At 39.2% G+C, this 21,307-nt stretch overlaps 1 protein-coding gene and 1 long non-coding RNA gene across 2 annotated transcripts in view; one reads left to right on the top strand and one right to left on the bottom strand.

The window, feature by feature from the left end:
• The window catches only part of ehd4 (EH-domain containing 4), a 42,211-nt gene extending 23,142 nt beyond the window's left edge, over positions 1-19,069 (bottom strand). The window contains exons 1-3 of the mRNA XM_042388442.1: positions 18,605-19,069; positions 10,793-10,969; positions 2,278-2,375 (exon numbers count right to left, since the gene is read on the bottom strand). Of these exons, the coding sequence (XP_042244376.1) occupies positions 2,278-2,375; positions 10,793-10,969; positions 18,605-18,834 (505 nt within the window). The 5' untranslated portion in view covers positions 18,835-19,069. The remainder of the gene's footprint in view (positions 1-2,277; positions 2,376-10,792; positions 10,970-18,604) is intronic.
• Positions 8,362-10,891, top strand: LOC121880864. Its single transcript, XR_006091651.1, has 3 exons — positions 8,362-8,395; positions 10,436-10,721; positions 10,801-10,891. It is a non-coding gene; the product is annotated as an uncharacterized LOC121880864 (long non-coding RNA).
• Positions 19,070-21,307: the final 2,238 nt, after the last annotated feature.

Genomic DNA, 21,307 nt, shown 5'->3' with positions numbered 1-21,307 from the left:
TGGTATCTATGTGTACACATCTATGGCTCTAAATGGGTAAAAAAAAAATGTAAACAGGAAAAATCTGTTTTTGTTGTATCCTATTTATACTTGTGTTGCTTTTCCATATAAAAACAATAGAAAATCTGCAGTTTCAGCAGCTGTCACTCAGATGTTTTCCTGAAAAATAAAACTGAAAATAACTGAGAAAGTTCTGTTTTTAATATGGATAAACTCTTTGGAGCAAAGCTTCAGACACTAAACCATCCAAACTCTTTAAAACATTTCCCACAAATACCCTAAACCTTTAATCACCTCCTGTCTTATTCATACCAAATTAACAAAAAGGATGTTGGCGTTAAAATGACAGAGAGGAAACAGAACTCACAACTTCCACAGTGGCTAGAGATCTGTAACCGTTGATCAATTAGTCAATCAGTTTCTCTGGTTTCAGATCTGCTTTTATAGACTCTGTGGTTTTAGATCAGCAGCAGCAGCAGCGGATGAAAGTGCTGTGATTCATCACAGGAAACAGACTGTGAGATAAAACAGGAAGTGAGACAGAAAAGAGGGATCGAGTTTTGCTGTTCCTAAGAAACGTGTGAAACCCCCTCTGATACATCTGGACAACCGTTAATACAAACAATCAACTAAAAATGTTAATTAACGAGAGTAGTGTCCCGTAGTTCATTACACAATAGAGGAGTTGGACACAACAAACAACATCCTGATGATTAATCTGCTCTTAGTCTTATAAGTAACACAGATTAAAATGAAATGTTTGACCTGAGTGTCATTAAAAACTAAACAGTTCATCCTCTAAGGAGCAGGAATCAGATCCAAACATTTCTTGGGAACATGTAGGAACTTTGTCTGGACTGTGGTGCTGAAGGAAAAGTTAGCAAGAATATAAACAGCAGATTTAATGAAAATCAGCTGAGAAATGTTGAGATGTCCTCTTAACTCATCAATCCATGTGTTATATGTTCCATGATTGTGATTCAGTTCAATAAAACAGAAATAACCTTAAAGGACGGGTTCACAGTTCTTCAGGTGCCCGTATGAACGTTTTCATTCTGCGTTTCTTTCATAGGTCTTTGTGAAAACATGAAGCGAGTTCCTGGAGTTTACTTTACATATTGTCAGAGCGTTCGGCTCCACTACAGCAGCTGCTGTCAGACGTTACACAATAACTTAGTGAGCACATACACCTCCCATGACAATGTATCATGAACTCTCTGTTCATAGTATTATTGCACAATAACGCTGTCTTTCTCTCTTTATGTCAATACTGTCGAGGACGAGAAACAACTTGTTTGAATTAATTGTTTGTTGATTTGAACAGTGTGAGCATGAAAGTCACAGGTTCTGTTTCTGCAGAAAGGAAGATTAAGGTCGTATTCAGACCAGATCAGGCGGTGCGACCCACTGCCGCAGCGTTGAGAGGAGGTGTGGGTGTGTTTATTTGTGCTCTACAACTTAAATGCTGTGAAACAATCAGAAAATAAAGTTTTATTGATTTGATTCATCGGCTTTCTCACGACCAGAGCACCCTCTCTTCATTCATTCTCCAGCTCGCTCGACCACAGCTGCTCTCTCTCTCTCTCGTCTTTTTTATAATGAGTCGGGAAGCCGACAGCAAAGTCTACTTTACTTTTAATGCTGTCAAACAAGGAGAAATGTCCTCCCCTCCTCCTTGTAACGTCTTTGTGCTCCTTCATGGCAGAGTTTACAGCTCTGATCAGTCTGATCTCCAGCTGTGATTGGTCACCGCAGCCTTCAGCCACAGTAACGTCGACTGTGGCTAAACTTTCCAGCCGCAGTCCGGTGCCACAGCGGCCAAAATGCCTGCAGACAAAACGCACTACCCCCATTCAAATGAATGGGAGGACTGGAGTTTTCTCTGCACCACCTGATTTGGTCTGAATAAGGCCTAAAACCTGCAGTGTGAGTTAACACAACGGAAAGGATTAATAAGGAACAAAGTGTGTTTGAGTCAGAAACACTGAGTGATGACTGAATGAGGTTTCTGCATCCCAGCAGGTCGACTGCTGTGACTTCATACAATATGAGGAAGTGAAAGAATCTGAAGGATCATTATGCAACAACACAAAACACCAACAGCAGGGCGTTACTGATAGCTTAGTCAGCTAACAGACACACACACACACACACACACACACACACACACACACACAGGTCCCCATGAGGAGTACTGGTCCCACTAAGGTCAGCGTTCATACCAGAAATGGTCCCCACAAGGTAACAAAAACATGCACATACACACAGAGCTCATACCTCTGCTGATTCGTTGTTTCTCTCCGGAGAGGATGCCGGGAGTGTCGATGATGCTGATGCTCTGAAGAACCTGATTGGGCATCTGAGAGCAGATAAACCTGAACACACACACACACACACACACACACACACACACACACACACACACACACACACACACATTTTATTCTAATTAGTATTTTTTCTCACATTTGTAGTCTTTACATTTCATTTTTCAGTGCTGATATATTTTTATTTGGCATGGCTGTTCAAGTTCAAGTTTATTTAATTATCATTAAAACCAAATAAGAATATCCACATAAAAATACACAGTCAGCAGAATGAGATGTTGCTCCTCACATGACCAGGTAATTACAAAAAAATTAAAAACATACACTCTGAAACTCACTGGGTTCAAATATGACTCAGTTTAGGTCAATAAAGCACCAACACAATACTGTTTAATGTAACTCAGAAAACCACTAAAGCCAGTTTTAGTGTTATTTGTTATTTTACTGTTGGGTTATTTACTCAAACTAAAGCTTGTTACAATCTGCTCTGTTTAAACCGACATGTCACAGTTTGTTATTGATTATTAATAACTTGTGTATCTTTTAAATGTCATCTGTTCATCGTTTTGTACAAGAAACCAAACATTGTGACAGTTTTTAGTTGCAGCTTGTTGTGTGTAACACTGGTTCAGAATAACAGATGACTGCTGTTAATCAGATGTTTTGTTGGTGCTTTATGGACCCAAACTGGGACTCAGTGAGTTTGAGTGTGTAAGATGCAAAAACAAAGAAACAAAGGTGCATAAATTAACATAAGTGCAGTAAAAGAGATCTGAGTTAGTTTAAAATAAAGAATAAATAGCTTCTTTGTGTTTGATGTTATTTTATATTGATTGTTTATCATTTTTATTCATCAATTTATTTATATTGTGTATTAATGTCCTCAATGATGAGATGCTGCATCTCAAGAAGTTTATCCACAAATTTAAAATGTTACAACTAATCATCATCATCATCATCATCATCATCATCATCATCATCATCATCATCATCATCATCCTGCACTCTGAACAGCAGTTATTACATCATGGTCCAGTGTGTTGTGACAGTTCCTGCACAGATCACAAGAGCTGCAGTGATTTAATATCCAGGTCTGCAAACACTATTGTTTCAGTCAGGAAGCATTTAGAGGACGGACACGCTGACACGCTGACGTGGTTCATAACCAACTGGGTTTGATCAGAGAGTCAATAAGTGTGAAAACTCTTTATTTGACTGTTAGAAAAATGGACATTTTGAGGATCCCCAAAATTTAATAATAATAATAATAATTTCTATTTGTATGGCACATTTCAAGCTGTTGGAGGCAGCATAAAAATATTATCACACATATAAAAATGGGTTAAAGACAGTTCATCCTAAAAGTTCAAAAACTACTTTTTTCAAGTAAAAATAACAAACGTTCCCTGAATCCAGATTCTAACTGTGAGTTTTAAACTGAGTCTCTTTACGTTTTGAACTGTTGGTTGAACAAAACAAAACATCTGACGACGTTTTCTTGGGTTTTAGGAAATTGTATTTGACATTTTTTACCATTTTTTGACAATTAATGGAAATTAAATGAAATGGAATTGTTAATGAAAATAAGGCCAATAAAGCTCGATCTGTTTCCTCGATGCAGCCAGAACTCAAAACTCCCCGCTGACTGAGAAACTCTTGTCCTAGTTTTGTTTTAGTACATAAATACTTCAGTCAGTTTCTATTTTATTCTAGTGTGTCAGTTTGCTGATGATACACATTAGTTGGCTTGATTTCTAGTACTGTAATAGTTTCATCCCTGGTGGACTGAAGTTAACATGCTTCCAAAATAAAGGAAGTAGTGGTGGACGTCTGCGTCTGGCCAGAAGTGACCAATAAATTCAACAGATGTAGAAACACAAACTCCCGGGTGAAACAGTCTCCTGTTCTTAAATGTGTGAGGCCAACAGTTGCTATAATAGTACTGATGAAGGCTCAGAAAAAAACTATTTTTTAAGATGGCTGAAAGAGTTTTTCACATCACAGGAAGGTTTAATATGGAGCTTTAGTGAAAGTTCAGTCAGGAAGACAATGTAGGCTCATTCATCATTTCCTTGCTGTGATCGCCGGGCGTCAACCGAGACGTCAGCTGGTCACTTCTATCCAATAACAAGGTGACACATCTTCTTGTTGGCCAATCATCCTGCGACTGTCTTTTTAAATATGTTTTCATGCTGCATTATGCACGTCCCTCCACCACCAGTCTTCACAGGTTCATCAGCCTCATCAGCCTCAGCAGAGGTCATCAGCCACCAGTATCTGGACTCCACGAGGGGATTCATGTTGCTGCTGCTGCTGCTCCTGCTGCTCAGGACTGGGGTCGGTTTCACAAAGATAGACTTTGACTATGGCTTAGATATAACAGATAGTCAGACTTCAGATAGACATCTAAAAACATCCGTTGCACAAAGCAGTTTAGTTCTTGACCATCTTAAGTAGGACTACAGTACAATGAATTCTGGGTAAATTAAGACCTTTTTCAAAACAAAAAGAATGGCCGACCGAGCGACCGCATCCAACCACTCAGCTCCGTTTACCCCAACAGAAAGTATGTGTCTTTTGGAGGAATTTAACAGGACAGTAACAATAAAAAAATTTAAAAATCTGATACGATGTTAATCCTATAGTTGAGAGGAGCGTCAAAGATGTTCAAAAAAGATATAAAAACATGGCACAAGTTGCAAAGAAAGAAATGTTTTCCTCTTTTTTTTGTTGGGTGCTACTGGTCAGTTGGTGTCACTGATTGTTACCATGGTAACATGGGTCTTAAGCCTGAGTCATAGACTGTATAAAAATATGGACGTAGTTACCGTGACGTCACCCGTTGGTTTCTGAAGAGCGGTTTTGAAGCGTTGTAACTCCCAGCCAATCAAAAATGGGCAAAGAGGCGGGGCCGAATGGCTGAAACAAGCCACCTACTGGCTGGCGGACCTGTCACTCAAAGCAGCCATGTCCTTCATTATGCATAACTTTACGGTTTAATAAAATTTAAACGGTTGAGTTATAAAAAAATCCCCCCCCCCCGTACAGTTGTCATGAAAGAGGAAATTAGCTTTAGAAGCCAAAACCATTTTTTGTACCAGTAAACATGTTTATTTCTGCTGTAAAGTTGGACATGTTAACATGGGGGTCTATGGGGATTGACTCGCTTTTGGAGCCTCAAGTGGACGTTCAAGGAACTGCAGTTTTTGGCACTTCCACATTGGCTTCATTTTACAGCCCCGGAGGTTGCTGCTTAGCCTGAGTTAGCCTGGAGGTAAGGTGTCTAATTTTTTTGGCTTAAAATTAGTCAGTCTTTATTACTAATCTATGAGCAAAATTAAGACTGGCCTAACACTACAGACCAGTCTGAAATACCTTTGTGAAACCGGCCCCTGATGTCCCTCGATTACAAAATCTCCACAGACTCAATCATCAATATCTGTATAATAAACACTTATCTTTGCTTCAATCACTTGTCTCTCCTGATTGAAATCACTTCATTGTGCTGGTATTGATTCCTCAACCTTTACATTAACTGTGTGTTGTGGCAGCACTTCAAGTCAAGACAGTTAATATCTGGACAAAGTGGTGCATTAAAAATCCTCAGCCAGGAGCTTCCATCCATTACTGACATTTACACCATCAGGCTACAGGAAAGGAGCCTCTTCTCACCCAGTGAGTCATCTTTTTAATTTCCTTCCTTTAAGAAGACTGAGGAGTTTCAGAAGCAGAACAGCATTTATCCAACAGGCTGTTCACCTTCTTCACTCATAAACAGCAAAGGTGTTAAGATGATGATACTGTACACAACAGTACATACTTGTTTTATTTATTTATTTCATTCTTTTTCATGGTTTTATTGTGTGACCGTGGTAATGTGATGTTTTGTTGTCAGTGTGGTCATGTGATGTCCTGCGACCAAAGCTACTTCCTATCAACTCAATCAGAAAGTGCTCTCGTTTATCATTTATGGGTTTTTAATTCTCTTTTGTTTCTTACCAACTTCCCTTGATTCATGTCTATCTGACAAGGTGTGTTGACTCTTGGTTCACATTGATGATAGTATCTTTAGTTAAATTTAGCCGACAGACTTCAGCAGCTATAAATCGTCTCGGTGCGTCCGAGCGTCGAGCTGGCAGCGGGAAAAAACAAAACCGCTGCGCTGACACGTGGTGACGCAAACACACTTCCCCCCTGGAAACAATAAGTTATTGTGGAAGGTTCCTCCGTCGCACCGGGGCAAGAGGAGATTCCTGGTTAAAGGAATTCTGCGGGGAGACGTCAACACTCACACACAGCTCGAGGGTCGACCGTCCTCCCACTTCCTCAACGCCGCTCTTAGAAATATTTCTGGACAGAGGAAATACGTTCGGACTGGAGTGTTTTCAGCTAAAATTAAACTCCGCTACAAACTGTCAGGTTTGTGGAGTCTGACAGGCAGCAGTGTGTGTGTGTGTCAGGGTGAAGAGGTCACTTCCGAGGTCAAGAGTGTTTTGAAGAGAGTGGTGACAGGAATGTGTAGAGAAGCCATTTATACTTATAAATATCTGTTAGTTTAGCCACCAACAAAATAACAAGATGCTCTAAACGTACCTGAATTAAACGATTATTGAATTAATTCTGGAGATCTTCTACATTTTTCTCCTTGTCTCATGTTTGGATCCAAACCAACAATGAACTGATCTACTAACAAGTATTGTGTGTGTGTATCAAAGCCTGATATATCTTATTCCTCCGCTGTTGTTCCAGAAACTATTAAAAACACGTCAGTGAGTCACACCACTGCACTGGGTGACATGTTCCTTCGTCATTTGATTTGATTTGATTTATTGAACAGGACAGTGTGCAGTATTAAGCATAAATGATGCACTGCACCGGAGTTAGCTTGAAGCTAAATCATGAAGAGTTTGGTCACGTTAGCTTGTTTAGAAACGGCTCCAAAGACTAATAACGCAAAGTGTCTTTGCAGAGCTTTGCTAGCTTGTTGTGCTAAATATCACAACCTCTTAACTTAGTTCTGAAGTTCTGAAGAAATTTATAATGTACAAAGTCAAGAGGTTTTGATATGTAGCACAACAAGCTAGCAAAGCTCTGTAAAGAAACGGCGTGTTACTAGCTTATCGCTATTTTTCTCTTTGAAGCTGTTTCTAAACAAGCTACAGTAACCGCTGTCTTCAGGAGCGATAATCTGGTGAAAACTGATGAAAAGTGACTGAGAATGAGCGTAAACCGACATGTTTTTAGCCTGTTTGTTTACATTCTGGCACATCTGCATCATAAAAAAGTCCTGCTGCTTTGGCTGCTAGAAGTTCTTGTTCTGACTGTACAGACAACAGTCACACAGATTATTTTAGAAAAGTCTGATTTTCAGTTTATGAGACAAGATCTGAAGTTAGACGGAGCCTTTTCATATGATTTTTAAAACTGATCTATGGACGTTTAGCCTTGTTGTACATCGGAGATCCTGACACTAGTGGAAAGAGTGAATTCATGTGATTGTATGTGAAGAAACCTGACCATAGAGGCTAGGAAGGTGGTAGGAGGCAGACTCTTGTTGAAGGAGTAAAAACTGATTCATTCGGTCCAGTGTACCAAAAAAAACAAACCAAAAATGTGTCTCAAAAAATGAAATTCACACAAGCAAAATCAAAGTTAACTAACTTAACTCAGGATAAAGCAAACTAAGGCATGATCACGTGCACACAGCTACACTGTCATCCTCTAATTTCTGCTTCCCTTAAACCTACCATCTTAAATAGACCCTCCAATCTATCAGGCAGAACCATATTTATTGCAGGGGTGTCCTTTCCCTTATGCCACCTGGTATATAACAAAGCTACTTGTATCAGTCAACATTGTTTATACAAAAGACATCCACGACATCAAACCTCAACCTGAGCCAAAACAAGTACAAATCATATCGATACTAAACCAAACATTTAATGTTTGGAACATAAATCCCCCCAAATACTTGGTCTAACCCAGTGACATCACTGATGACATAACCCAGTGTATAAATAGAGGAAGTAGTTGGGTGCCTTTTGTTTGTGGAGCACATGGTGGGTACGGTAAGTAACAAAGTAAATGATTAACTTATGAAATGCAGAACTTAACCAATAAACAATCACTAAACTTAACAATACTTATCTGTGTTTTACTTTAACCAGAAATGTTGCTGGTATGTGAACCGTAACCAAACATAATGCAAACCACAAACAAACCCGGGATAGTATGTCTGCAAGTTACAGATTAATGCTGGACCTATGGCTAAACAACAAAGCTATGTGGCATTGATGGTGAAAATAGTGACGAATGGTGTATTCTCACCCACTTTGTCACGTTGTAGCAAAGTGTGTATGATGTGTGAGTGTTTTTTACTGTTACTGCCTTTAGTTTTATGCTCCTACATGCTGAGATGCGCTCAGTCTCTCATATCTTTTAAAAACTGTCTTAAAACTTTTCTTTTTTTCTGTTGTTCAATAATGAGCAACACATCCTCTGTAAGTGAACAATCTACTTGTAAAACTTCCTTTATGCTTCTATTATCATTATTATATTTACTGTTTTATGACCATTATCATTATTAATATTTTTTCCTCTCTCTATTCTTCCTCTTATCTCTTCTTGTTCTTTCTTCTCTCATTAATCTTCATTGTGTTTTTTCTCCTGGGTATAAAATACATCCACAATTACAGCCTATAACAATCCTCCCTTATTCTATTTGTGTGCATTAATATTTTCCTGGTCAGCGGCTCATATCTACAGAGTAAACATGAATGCAACATCAGCGTCTACATGCACGAGATAAAAACAGCTTCAGAGAAAACTGGTGCAGCTTTCAGAAAATAAAGTGTAAATCCTTGTTTTGACTGTTGTGTGATAGCAGAGACATGTGAAGCTCTGTGGTGGAGAAAGCGACGAGGTTCTGACCGCAAATCAATCATCATAACGGCAGAAATACTAAGAAAACAAGAGCGAGGTGGAAAATATTAATTATTCTTTAAAGGATTGAGTGTAAAGAGTCGGGTGGAGCTGTGAGGTCGTTGTGTCACATCTGTCTGCTCTTATTTATCCAGCTTTTAAAAAACAGCTTCTATCTCACTCTGCTGCTCGGGGAGTCGAGGATCATTCAGACGTCAGAGCTAGATTTAAGGATTTGTTACATGATACGGTTTTAATTCAGCGCGATGAAAGATAAGATGAAACTTAATGATAAGAGACCGAGTTGATTAACAATCCTGGAGATCTCTCTCCGTCTCTAGAAACGTCTCCGTTACTGCCGCAGCACAGTCCAGGATTTAGTTTTACTGTTTAATCTGTTGGCTGCCAACGATTTATGGTTGTTAGTTTTTGTCAATGAAATTTCAATTGTTTTGTCTTCTAGAAGCTGTTTTCATTCACTTTACAGCTGAATCAATTAGTCAAGACTGAAAATTAATCTGCAACTTTTTTGAGAATCATTCACTAGTTCCCACTCTTCCAAAATCTTTTTTTTTTTTTTTTTTTTTAAATGTAAATGAGAAGATGTTTGTGGATTTTGTCACGGTGAGAATCTCATAATTTGATTCAGACTGAGACGCCTTCGGCTGCAGGACATCAGGACATCACGCTGCTTCTCTTCACAGGCTGAAGTTCAGTAAAGTTCTGCAGAGAGTCCTCACACAAAACAACATATATGAGTGTTTACAGCCTTCTAGAGGACGGACGAGGACCAGAAGAACGATCCACAGGACTGTTTTATAACATAATGATGTTTTATGTTTATGTGGATAAGGTCTGGTCAGGTTTAGGGGAAAGATCAATCATGGTTTGGACACTCGTGCTCCAGTCAGATACACTGCAGCTCACATTTGGAAGCAGGTGGTAAACAGTGGTCTCCTGCAGCCTCTGACATCATATTGACATCATCTGAACGGGTCATAATTATAACGGCAGCTAGATGGCGTAAACGTAACTATAAGTCGTTATTGTCGGTCTGAATTTTAGATCGATACTGTCGTGTTTCTTGTGAGGATGCTGGAGGTAACGTGAGTCTCTGGGTGAAACTGACCTGCAAACATCATCATTAAAGCTACATTATGATACTTTTTTCATATCTTAATGTTTAGAGATGTTGTCAAGGGCTTCGTGAAGGTGCTTCTGGTCGACTCCTACCGGCATGAAGCGAGCGTCAGACGTCACACGTCTCAGTTCCTGCATTAGCTGAGACGGTATAATCACAAAGAAGGGAAAGAAAGACGAAGAAAAGCGCAAATAAACCTGAAGGATTCATGTCGGCGCTGCTTTCACTGGATGGAGGGAGCTGAGAGAGAAGAAGAACTTCCACACAGACGTTTATTGATGAAGCAGCTGATAACAGATCACTTGGTTTGGTGATTTGGTGTGAAGAAACAGGTAGAGGACATATAACCATAGTTCCAACAGCATTTTGTTGACTATATTATAACGTGTGTGTGTGTGTTTACCTGTTGAGGAAGGAGTTTCCGAACGCATTCAGCTTCCTGAAGGGCTTCTTGGGGTCGACCACCAGGGCGTTGCCAGGGACGACGCCCTCGTTCTCGCCGTACATCACCGCGATGAAGCCGTCTGTGGTCGGCTCCGGACCGATCCGCATCCCCGGAAAATCATGCTCCAACAGATACCTGGAACATTTTAATAGATCAGTTCATCATTTCAGTCTTTTCTGAAGGAAAAGTGTAAAAGTTTCCCGAATGTGAGAATCTGATGTCTGTGTTTGTTTGTAAGTTGCTGTAAAGAAGATGGTTGGACGTCACCAAACTGCCTCTAAACACTTTATTGTTTATTCATTCATTACATACATTAGTTCTTTATCTTACTGATGGTTCATTTAACCAAGAGAAATACACATGTGAAGCTTCAAACAGATTTTTGCATATTTCATGTGTATGTGATTAAATTTGTGTCATAATAATTGAACAAAACCTCCCAAGAATCAAACAAACAAACAAACAAACAAAAAGTGAATAAAAATGAATTGAAACCAAAAAAAAAAAAGATCTCAAAAAGCAAAACTAACAACAAAACTATAAGATGTGAAACATTTGATGAAAATATTCTGACTTTTCTTTCATTGATCAGGATTTTTCTTCTGTGTTTTTCAGTTCTGACACACAGCGCTCATGTGGGCGGGTGTTACAGCGCTGCGTCCCCATTGGTCAGTTACTTTGAGAGGGACATTAATGGTCTGTAGAGCAACAAGTGGTGCGACTTTAATTATTTCCCCCCACCGACTTGTTCTGTTTCTCATAACTGGTGATCCTGACAGAAAGTCAGAGTTTTCATAATTGTTCTTATTAGTAATTTTAAATAACAACATAGAGACGTCAGCCGCTGAATATACAGGATATGAATTTAACGAGTGTGAAGTGATAATCTTCCTTTGTTCTTTGTTTTGGCCTTAATCAGCTGCAAGCTAAAGCTAACTTTAGCTAGCTTACTGTTGATGATTAAAGCCAAAACAAACAACTAACATAACGCTTCACATTCTTTATATTCATATATATTCAGCAGCAAACATATCTGTATGGTTATTTATAATTACTGATAATAACCTCAGAAAAATGTACTTTTTATTAAGATTGGCAGTTGCGAGGAACAAAGTTGTTGGGGGGGGGGATCATTGAAATTGTACCACTTGTTGCACTTCCTGTCCCCACAAAAGTAACTGACCAATGGGGACGCAGCGTTGTAACACCCACCCACATGAGCGCTGTGTGTCAGAACTGAAAAATTCACAACTAATATTATTATTATTATGACACAAATTTCATCCCAAACATGTCCAGAAAATGAGTATAAGAGCGTAAATAACAGTGAGACGTCTTCTACAACATTCCTTTATAATTCAAAATGATATTTTCTTCTGTGTCTCACTCTGAGGAGTATAAACGTGTTTTTCTACAGAAATGTTGAAGAAATCATGCAAACTTTCTCAAATGCAAGCAGCCGCACAAGAACTAGAGTCTAAAAATGAGCAAAATCAGGGTTCCTGTCATCTCTCTACTGTCACAGTCTGATAAAAGGAATACAAAATTAAAAATGACCCCAAAAAAACATATATATCCTTAAAACAATAATACAATAATAATAATAGCCTTTTGGACGACTTTGTCCTGCATGAAGTCTGACTGAAATCTGAAGAAACCTTAAAACGGTTTAACGTTTAAGTTCATCCAGACTCAGAACGTATCAGTGAATTCAGTAACAGAGAAAAGCTGACTTTAAAAAAGCGGCGGGTTCTTTCATCATTGACCTCCTCGACCTCTCGCACTGTTTTCCTTGTTAAAAGAAAAGTGAGAAAGGAAGGAAGAGATGTAAGATGGCTGCAGCGAGGCTCTGTCCTCTCACTTCCTGTTGTCGCTGCTTTTCTGACCGACACCGACATCAAAGAAGAAGAAAACCAGCACAGAGAAGAGCCTTATGACGCTTCACACGTTTAATTGAGCCGCAGATCATCACTGAGTGAGTCACTGCAGGCCTGTAAAGTGCAGCAGAAACTAATTCTGTCACAGTTTACGGGACTCACGGAGCAGCTAACATCTAGGATACTTTAAATGAATAAACTACATTTCCAACATTGAGACGTTTCATGCAAAAACAAGGTCGGAGCTGCAGCTTTTCAACATTCATTAGACTGAAACTGTTTCTGACTTCTCACACATCGAACCGTGATTACAGATGATTAATGTTCCAAAGGTTGAAAGCTAAACTGACGCAGACGTGATTCAAGTTTCTGTGATTCAGATTTGACCGAGTGGATTCGATACTCGCTCAGGATTTAATAGAATGGAACCTCAACCCTCAACCAGTTGGTGTTTTTCCACCTCCGTGAGGAGATGAAGTCAAAGCTTCCCAGTAAAACCACAAGTGTTCACTGCAGCAGCTGGCGGGTCCATTAACTGGGAGTGCTGGGAGAACATTTCTCATTCACCAGCGACAGAAAGTCAGCCAGTGTTACCGCTCAGTAATAACTACACACTTTACTGAGTATACAGTAAAATCCATGAAGAAGAAACTTAAATAAACTAAAACAAAAGCGTGAAAAACTCCGACAACAACAGACTCTAAACTCTCCTTCACGCTTCATGTTCCTGCTGGGAAACATGTGTGGCCCAATCAGAGGCCACGATGTGACCTGTTTATGGTCCATGAACCACTCATTGATTCCAGCAGTTCAGAGAAGAAGAAGAAGAAGAAGAAGAAGAAGAAGAAGAAAATATGTTGACTCTGCAATTTACTGGCAACATGTTCCCATGATTCATTGCATTCTTTTCAGTTCCCATGATTCATAGCATTCCTCAGGGCAGGGTGGGGCCGCAGTAGTGGGACACACACACACACACACACACACACACACACACACACACACACACACACACACACACACACACACACACACACACACACACACACACACTGTAGCAGCAGCTAGAGTCTCTCTGCAGACTGTGTTGGACACAAACAGACTTAAAGTGATTGCAGGTCAGTTCTGCAGGTCTGGTTTGATGTCAAAATGTGCCTGATATGTACACAAACACACACACACACACACACACACACACTCTCTCTCTCTCTCTCTGCCTGCAGATGTGTGATAAGCTCAGTTAACTGTAACTGCAGCATGATGACATCACTCAGCTCTCAGTCACACCAACTTCTACATTAACGTCCTTCAGGGCTGCAGCTAGTGATTATTTTCATTATCGATTATTTTCTCAATTAATCGATTACTTGTTTGGTCAAAGACGACGTCTTCATACTTCTTCAAAAATGACTAAAAATAATAAATCGATTATATTATATGCATTTAATGTAATAGTTGTAAACAAACTGATTAATCGACTAATCGTTGCAGTTTTAACGTCCTGATTTCATTTCAGTTTATTAAAAATATAAACTTGCAGACGCCTGAAACTCGCTGCAGATCAATAATCCATCACAGTCAATATTTAGTCGCCTTCTTTAATATTTTTGTCAGTTACGTTATCATCATGTGGTGCGACGGTTGGAGGCAGAGACGACACTGAAAACGCTGCGTTCAAGGACACTCCGACATTCAGACCTTCAGACTGAACAGCAACTGTTTTAATGCACTCGTTCATCGTAAATCAGCTCTCATCATCATCTCATCGATCATCTCGCTTCAAGTAAAACACAGTCAAACATTTCCACTCTGACTGGTTTTAATATTCAGACGTCTTGATGGGAAATTTACACTCAAATATCTCAGAAACTATCTCAGCTTCCCTCTGAGCTGCAGGCTGACAGAGTGAAAGAAGCAGCGTTCCTCATTACTGCAGGTCATTATAACACTCACCACCACATTCTGATACAGCTGACTGACCTTTATAACTGTTGGTATTTATTAATCTGCAAAGCCATTAGTGGGAAATTATCACTTCATATCTCATCCCTGCTGCTCTGCTTCATATTTAAACACACTGCAGAGCTGATCTTTGTTGGTGGAGCAGTAAACTCATAGAATAATCTGCAATGTCTCATAAGAATTAAAACACTTTGACCTCTCTGTAACTTCAAGAAGCTGCTTTCTAGGGATTCACGATATTATCGGCACGTCATCGGTATCGGCCGATATAAGCTCTAAAATGAAATATCTGCATCTGAGATTAAATCCTGCACATTAATCCTGTCTGTCTAATAAACTCAATGAAAACTCTACTGCTGCTCCCACTTGGCAGGTTCATGAAAGTTTTAATGCTGAGCTCCTGAACTCCAGTCTTCCTCAGTTCTTCCTTCATATATTGTCTTTCTTGATCATTAGTATAATCTATGCTTGCATGTATAATAGTCTCCTCAGCCAGCTGGAAAAAATCTGCGCGTATATCAGCATCAATCGGCCACAATGAGTTGGAAATATCGGCATATCGGATATCGGCAAAAAATCCGATATGGTGCATCTCTACTGCTTTCATTCAGGCTGCACATTGTAAATGGTCTCATTTCTATGTATTAATGTGTTTCTTCTTCCTCGTTACTTTCCTGTCAGCAGCCAACCTGCGCTGTATAAATAAAGATTAAATAAATACATCATCAAGTCACATGATCCTTTCCACCGAGGCCAAACTACAGGCGGAAGGTATGATTTGGAAAATATTCAGCAGAAATGGAGACTGATCATATTTGTTATTATTGTCCATCATGTACACAGCTGATAATGAAGTCTGGATACTGTTGCCAGAACGACGCCTCTGGAGGGAAATTAGCCTGTTTTAAACCATTTTCAAGTAAAGGATCAGTTTACTCGTCATCGTCGGTCCTCAGACAGCTCACATTTAAAGTTTGTGTCATTTTTCAAGCAACGTTGTGTAATTTTAGCTGCTCAGTTGTAAGAATTTGCAGCTTTTCTTTGTCTTATGTGATAGAAACATGAATATGTTTGTGTTGGAACTGTTGAGAATTGTGATGGACATTTTTTTTTTACTATTGTCTGACATTTTATAGACCAAACAATTCATATCTACTTTAACAAAGCAGCACTACAGCCACAAGAACTAATAAAACACATTAATACCAGGAAGAATCAGATTATTAACTTATAACAAACATTTGACTGTACAGACACACATATATTCAACAAGTCTAGAGCTTTAATAATCAATACTCAGATGCACAGATGATCTGGTTCTACTTGAGTAACCACATATGTTGTGTAATCTAGTTCTAGCTGAGAGTCTGTGCAAGTCGCAGCTCGTCTCTGCCGTCAGACGTCCAGGTGAGACTAAACTCTTCAAACTAACGTTCAGCTCAGAGTCGCTGCTCTGAGAAACACACCAGAAACCTGCTCGGAGGATTTTATGAAGCCAGAATTGATCTTAATAACGGATCCGTTTGTTTGATAACTGAGAATATTCTCGACCACGTGTTTCTCTTTGCTGCTTGAAATACGGAGATGATCTCATGAATCACGTTTCCTTTTCATCAAAGATTTGGTTGGATGCACAGATGTATAGTGTGTGTGTGTGTGTGTGTGTGTGTGTGTGTGTAAGCTGCTTTAACAGTGAGGAGCAGCAGCGTGTTGATCAGCTCTTTAACTCGTGACCACATGCCAGCCTGCAGGCGGAGACCCCTGTGTGTGTGTGTGTGTGTGTGTGTGTGTGTGTGTGTGTGTGTGTGTGTGTGTGTGTGTGTGTAGCAGGTCAGATTAAAATGTAGGAAGTGGTTTGATATTTTTACAGCCAGAAAGGAACAGAGAACGTGTTTCTGTTCCGAGAATGAAAACAAAGACAGATGAAGATTTATTTCATTACAAAGCGACACATTTGTAGAAGAAATGACCAGAAAATTCAACTTTAACTGGACTTTTAACTGAACAACAGCAGCTGAAACGACTAGTCAGTTAATTGATTGCCAGAAAATTAACCGGCAACTATTTTGATAATCGATTAATTGTTTAAATCATGTTTTAAGTAAAATTGCCAAAAGTTTTCTGTAAATACAGCTGCTGCAGTGTGAATGTTGTATTTAGCTTGTTTTAATGTCACCTCTCTAATTTCTTTGATTTCTGACTTTATAGTTTATTTATTTCAGTGTGTCTCGGTGCTGCTGGGACATGAATTCCTCCTTCAGGATCAATAAAGTTTTATTCTTCTCTGCTGCCTCCTGACGTCGTGTTTATTGCTCTTCTATGTTGTCATGTCTTTACTTTCAGGTCTAGATCTGCATACATGTCCACATTTTCTTTAATTCTAACAATAATAATAAGTTTGGTTTTAATAACTTTTACTTTGGACCTGCTGTGTGTGTGTGTCATGTTATATTAATAGAGTTTATTTGCCTTAAATTACATGTTTTTGTCCACAGTGACGTACATTTCTCCCACATATACACATCATGTGGACAGAGGATCAGGATCAGGATCAGATCAGGATCAGGATCAGGATCAGGATCAGGATCAGGATCAGACCACCATGTTTCAGAGCTTTCACTGTTCTTGTTGTAATATTCAGCAGATAAATGACATCCCGGCGTCCGTCCTCTCTGCTTCAGATCTGACTCAACAACAACAAAAACGCCGGAAATATCACAACTGTGTGCCGGAGCTTTAGAATAAAGGCTCAGACCGCGTAAATACACAGAACAATGGAAGATCAGTTACACAGGACTGATGATCCAGAGAGAGACAAACATCCACACCTTACAGCTCCGTACAGGCCACTGTGTCAACAGACTAATTATAAATGTTTTCATGAGTACTACATTACCCATGAGCCTCAGTATCTGCTGCTGAGACCAGTACTGGAGATATCAGCTCTTGTACTCATTAAACTGAGTAACAGATAAATTTCAGTACCAACATCAAGGGTCAAACACGATGCAGCCCAGAGGTCCCAGCTGCAGGACCGGGACCGCAGGGTTGCTGGTTAAAAACCTACAGAGGATCGAAATGATTCAGGACTCACAGACTGTTTGAGCGTGTTTGTAAAAAGCACACAAGCATCATAAGTAAATTCAACAACGGCCACTATGATCTGAAACTGTCTGTTGTCCTACAGGCTGATCTGAAACTTCCACAATAGACTAAGATTCAAGTTTTGTCTGAATGCAGGTGGAAACTAACACCCACAGGATGCATCACAGGCTTTTAATTTCAACTCAAACATCAGTTCACTAAAGTTAAATAATGGCAAAACTATGCAGAGAAAAATATACCAAACTCCATTGAAAAATCGTCCTATTTAAGATTTTCTTGCTATTTGCTAACTAATCACACATTGTAGAGAAAGACTGGAGACGTTTCTCTGTTAGAAAACTCCCAGGTTTGAGTTCGGGATGCATCTGATCCATCAAGCAGAAGGTTTTTTCATGACATCTCGTTAGTTATTTTGTAAGAGGCTTGCTGGCTTCCACCGCCGCTTCCTACCAGACTGCACTGAGGGGCGTAGCGACAACCGAGGAACCGCATCTAAAACGTGTAAATTCCTTAAAATACAGATTGCGTTGGTGGATGTTATATAAGCCGAACTCAACATAAGAATCAAATAATTTGATTGACATCTTAAATTATGCTTTATGCTTGAGTATCTTTAACGCTAAGCAAGAAAGTTTTAAATAGTCGGATTTTCATATGAAGTCTGGCATGAGGTTCCTCCACAGAGCTTGTAGGAGGTGTAAACTGTTTTAACACCTGGTAAAGGTGCTCTTCTTCTTCTGCTGCTCATTTTACAGCTAATATTGGTGTTTCTACGCGCACGCACTGCGGGCCTCCGCGGCCCCGGGACCCCGGCGGTGGTTAGTACCTGATGAAGGTGGTTTTCCCGGTGGAGTACTGGCCGACCAGCAGCACCATGGGCTTGCTCTGGAAGTCGGCGGCCTCCAGGGCCGGAGAGTGGAAGTCATGGAAGAGGTAGGTCTCCTCCAGCGGCAGCAGCTTCTTGGTGTAAAGGGTCTGCAGCCCCTCCGTCACCGTCTGGTACATCTCTCCTTCCTTGTTGCGTCCACCTTGCTCCTGTTTCACCCAGCTGAACATGCTGATGACCGGACTGTTCCTCCGCTGACAGCGACGCGCTCAGATCCAACTTCCCTGTTTCGATATTTCCAAATCCTCCAGCGGTTTTCGGCTCCTGTTCGCTCAGTTCGTCCTTCAGGCTGAGCGGAGGAAAGTGTGTCTCTGTGTTGGTGTGCGTCACTGTGTGTTTGGCACCTGGGAGTCTCCGCTGCTCTGAACACACTGCCTCCTCTGTGTGTGTGTGTGTGTGTGTGTGTGTGTGTGTGGTTAGCCTACCTGAGGGCACCGCCCTTTCCCCTGTGACGCAGCAAGGACCTCACACACAATTAATCAATTCAGTTCAATTCAATAGACATTTGACAAGTGTTGCCAAAGCACCGTTATGATTATGAAAGACAATGTATTGTCTCAATATCCTATATATACACACACATATATATATATAAAACTTATATATAAGTAATATAAGTTATATATAAGTAATCAAGTTAGTATTGGTCCAGTTTTTCTTTGATGAGTTGAATTAGCTGCAGTGTCATCACATGACAAGATGAAGTAATAATATAATATACAATAAAAACAAAATAAATTATAATAAAATGAATTTTTAGGTTAACTTACTAGCTTTCTCTGACATTTTCAACTACATCTCATGGTCTTCCTCGGCTGGATGGAGTTGCTAAAACATTTATTTTTTCAGCAATAATAATAATTATTTTGATACAACAATTATCTCAACTCAAGGTCTATTTACAGCAGTTTCCAGAGCTTTCGACTGCATCTCATGGTCTTCTTCGTGATTGGAGTCGAGCGGCAGGTTTTTACAGGGGCTTTCAACCACATTTCATGGCCCTTATCGGCATATGGAGTTGCTGTAACAAAATAATCTCATCTCAAAGTCTACTTACTAGCTTTTTCCAGAGCTTTTGACTGTATCTCATGGTCTTCTTTGCAGTGGAGTCAAGAGAAGTGAGACGCTTGTTCAGGTGATATCATGTGATAAATCAAAATAATATTAATAAAATATTAATTTGACCAAGTAATTTAAACTCAAATATCACTTACTAGTTTTTTTCAACCACATCTCACAGTCTTTAGCTCAAGTGTCATCACGTAATAATCACGAAATAAGATAAAATAAGATAAAAATAATAAAATACATTTTTGATTAAATAATCCTAACTCAAGGTCCCCATACTAGTTTTTTCTGAGCTTTAACCGCATCTCAAGGTCTTCATCAGCAAATGCCAACAAATTAAATATTACAGAATACAATAAAAAAAATTTAAAAAATACACATTTGATCAAATAATCTTAACTCAAGGTTCATTACTGACTTTTTCCAGAGCTTTCGACTGGTTTCGATTTGCTGATGAAGACTGTGAGATGTGATTGAAAGCTCCAGAAGAGCTAAGACAGTCAGAGATAGTTGACAGAAATCTGTTCTCTTTAAAGCTTTCTTAAATAAATAAACTTGTGTAAGTGGCTGCAGGTCATTCTGAGCTGCTGACATCATCATCATCATCATCATCATCATCACTCTGTGTCCTGTAGCTCCGCCTGCTGGTTGGAGTCTGACGTCACACCTCAAACACTGAATACTTCAATCACAGTAAAGGGACATTACGCTGATAATTATAATTATTTATTGTGCAAATTGTTTGGGGATAAATTCTATGGAGTCCCAAAGCGTTCAATATTAAATTAAGAAAAAAGACATTTTAAGAAAATAATCATATGAATAAGTAGGATACAAATAAAATGTGTAATATAACCATAACATTGTAACATAATCAAATATAATTTTATTACTATGAAATGTTAATCACAGGTCATTTTCATTTTATTACAGTTGTTTTTTTTTTTTTATTTCAAAGTGTCCTTTTACCCCCAAAGTTATTTCACAATAACATATAAAATATATTACTTACTTGTTTCTTTTGGCTTATGTTAAATATATCAAGAACCTGAAGAGGAAAAAACACTTTGAGCTGCGTAACAACACATTATGTAATAACAGCCTGAACACAATATGGAATATATTTCCCTGCATTTTGTAATAAATTATTACTTATTGTGGAGTTACACTTTTTTACGATGAAAATGTAATAATATGGTGAATTATGTTATAACCAACCAAAATGGATGTCTTCATCTGTACATGTTATATTTTTAACAGTTAAGCTAAATTAAACTCCCCAGATATGAAATGAGACCGTTGTTATAATTGACTGATATGAGTCTAAGCAGCCACATAAAAGCAGCAACAAGATCAGTTTTTTTTATCATCTTACAGCCAAACTCAGAGACTTCATGTCAAAAATCGACCCGGAAAAACTGATTCATGCTTTTATTTCTAGCAGGTTTAGAAACTGCAGTTTTCTTTTGACAGTTTTCCCCCAAAAAGTACAGGGACTACACTGGTTTCCTGAATATAATGCTGCTGGTTTATAAATCACTACATGGAGTGAAACCAAATACATTACAGACATGT

Source organism: Thunnus maccoyii, chromosome 16, assembly GCF_910596095.1.
Source record: "Thunnus maccoyii chromosome 16, fThuMac1.1, whole genome shotgun sequence".
Lineage (NCBI taxonomy): Eukaryota > Metazoa > Chordata > Actinopteri > Scombriformes > Scombridae > Thunnus > Thunnus maccoyii.
Note: the sequence above shows the minus strand (reverse complement) of the source record. Positions and strands in the feature narration are given on the sequence as shown.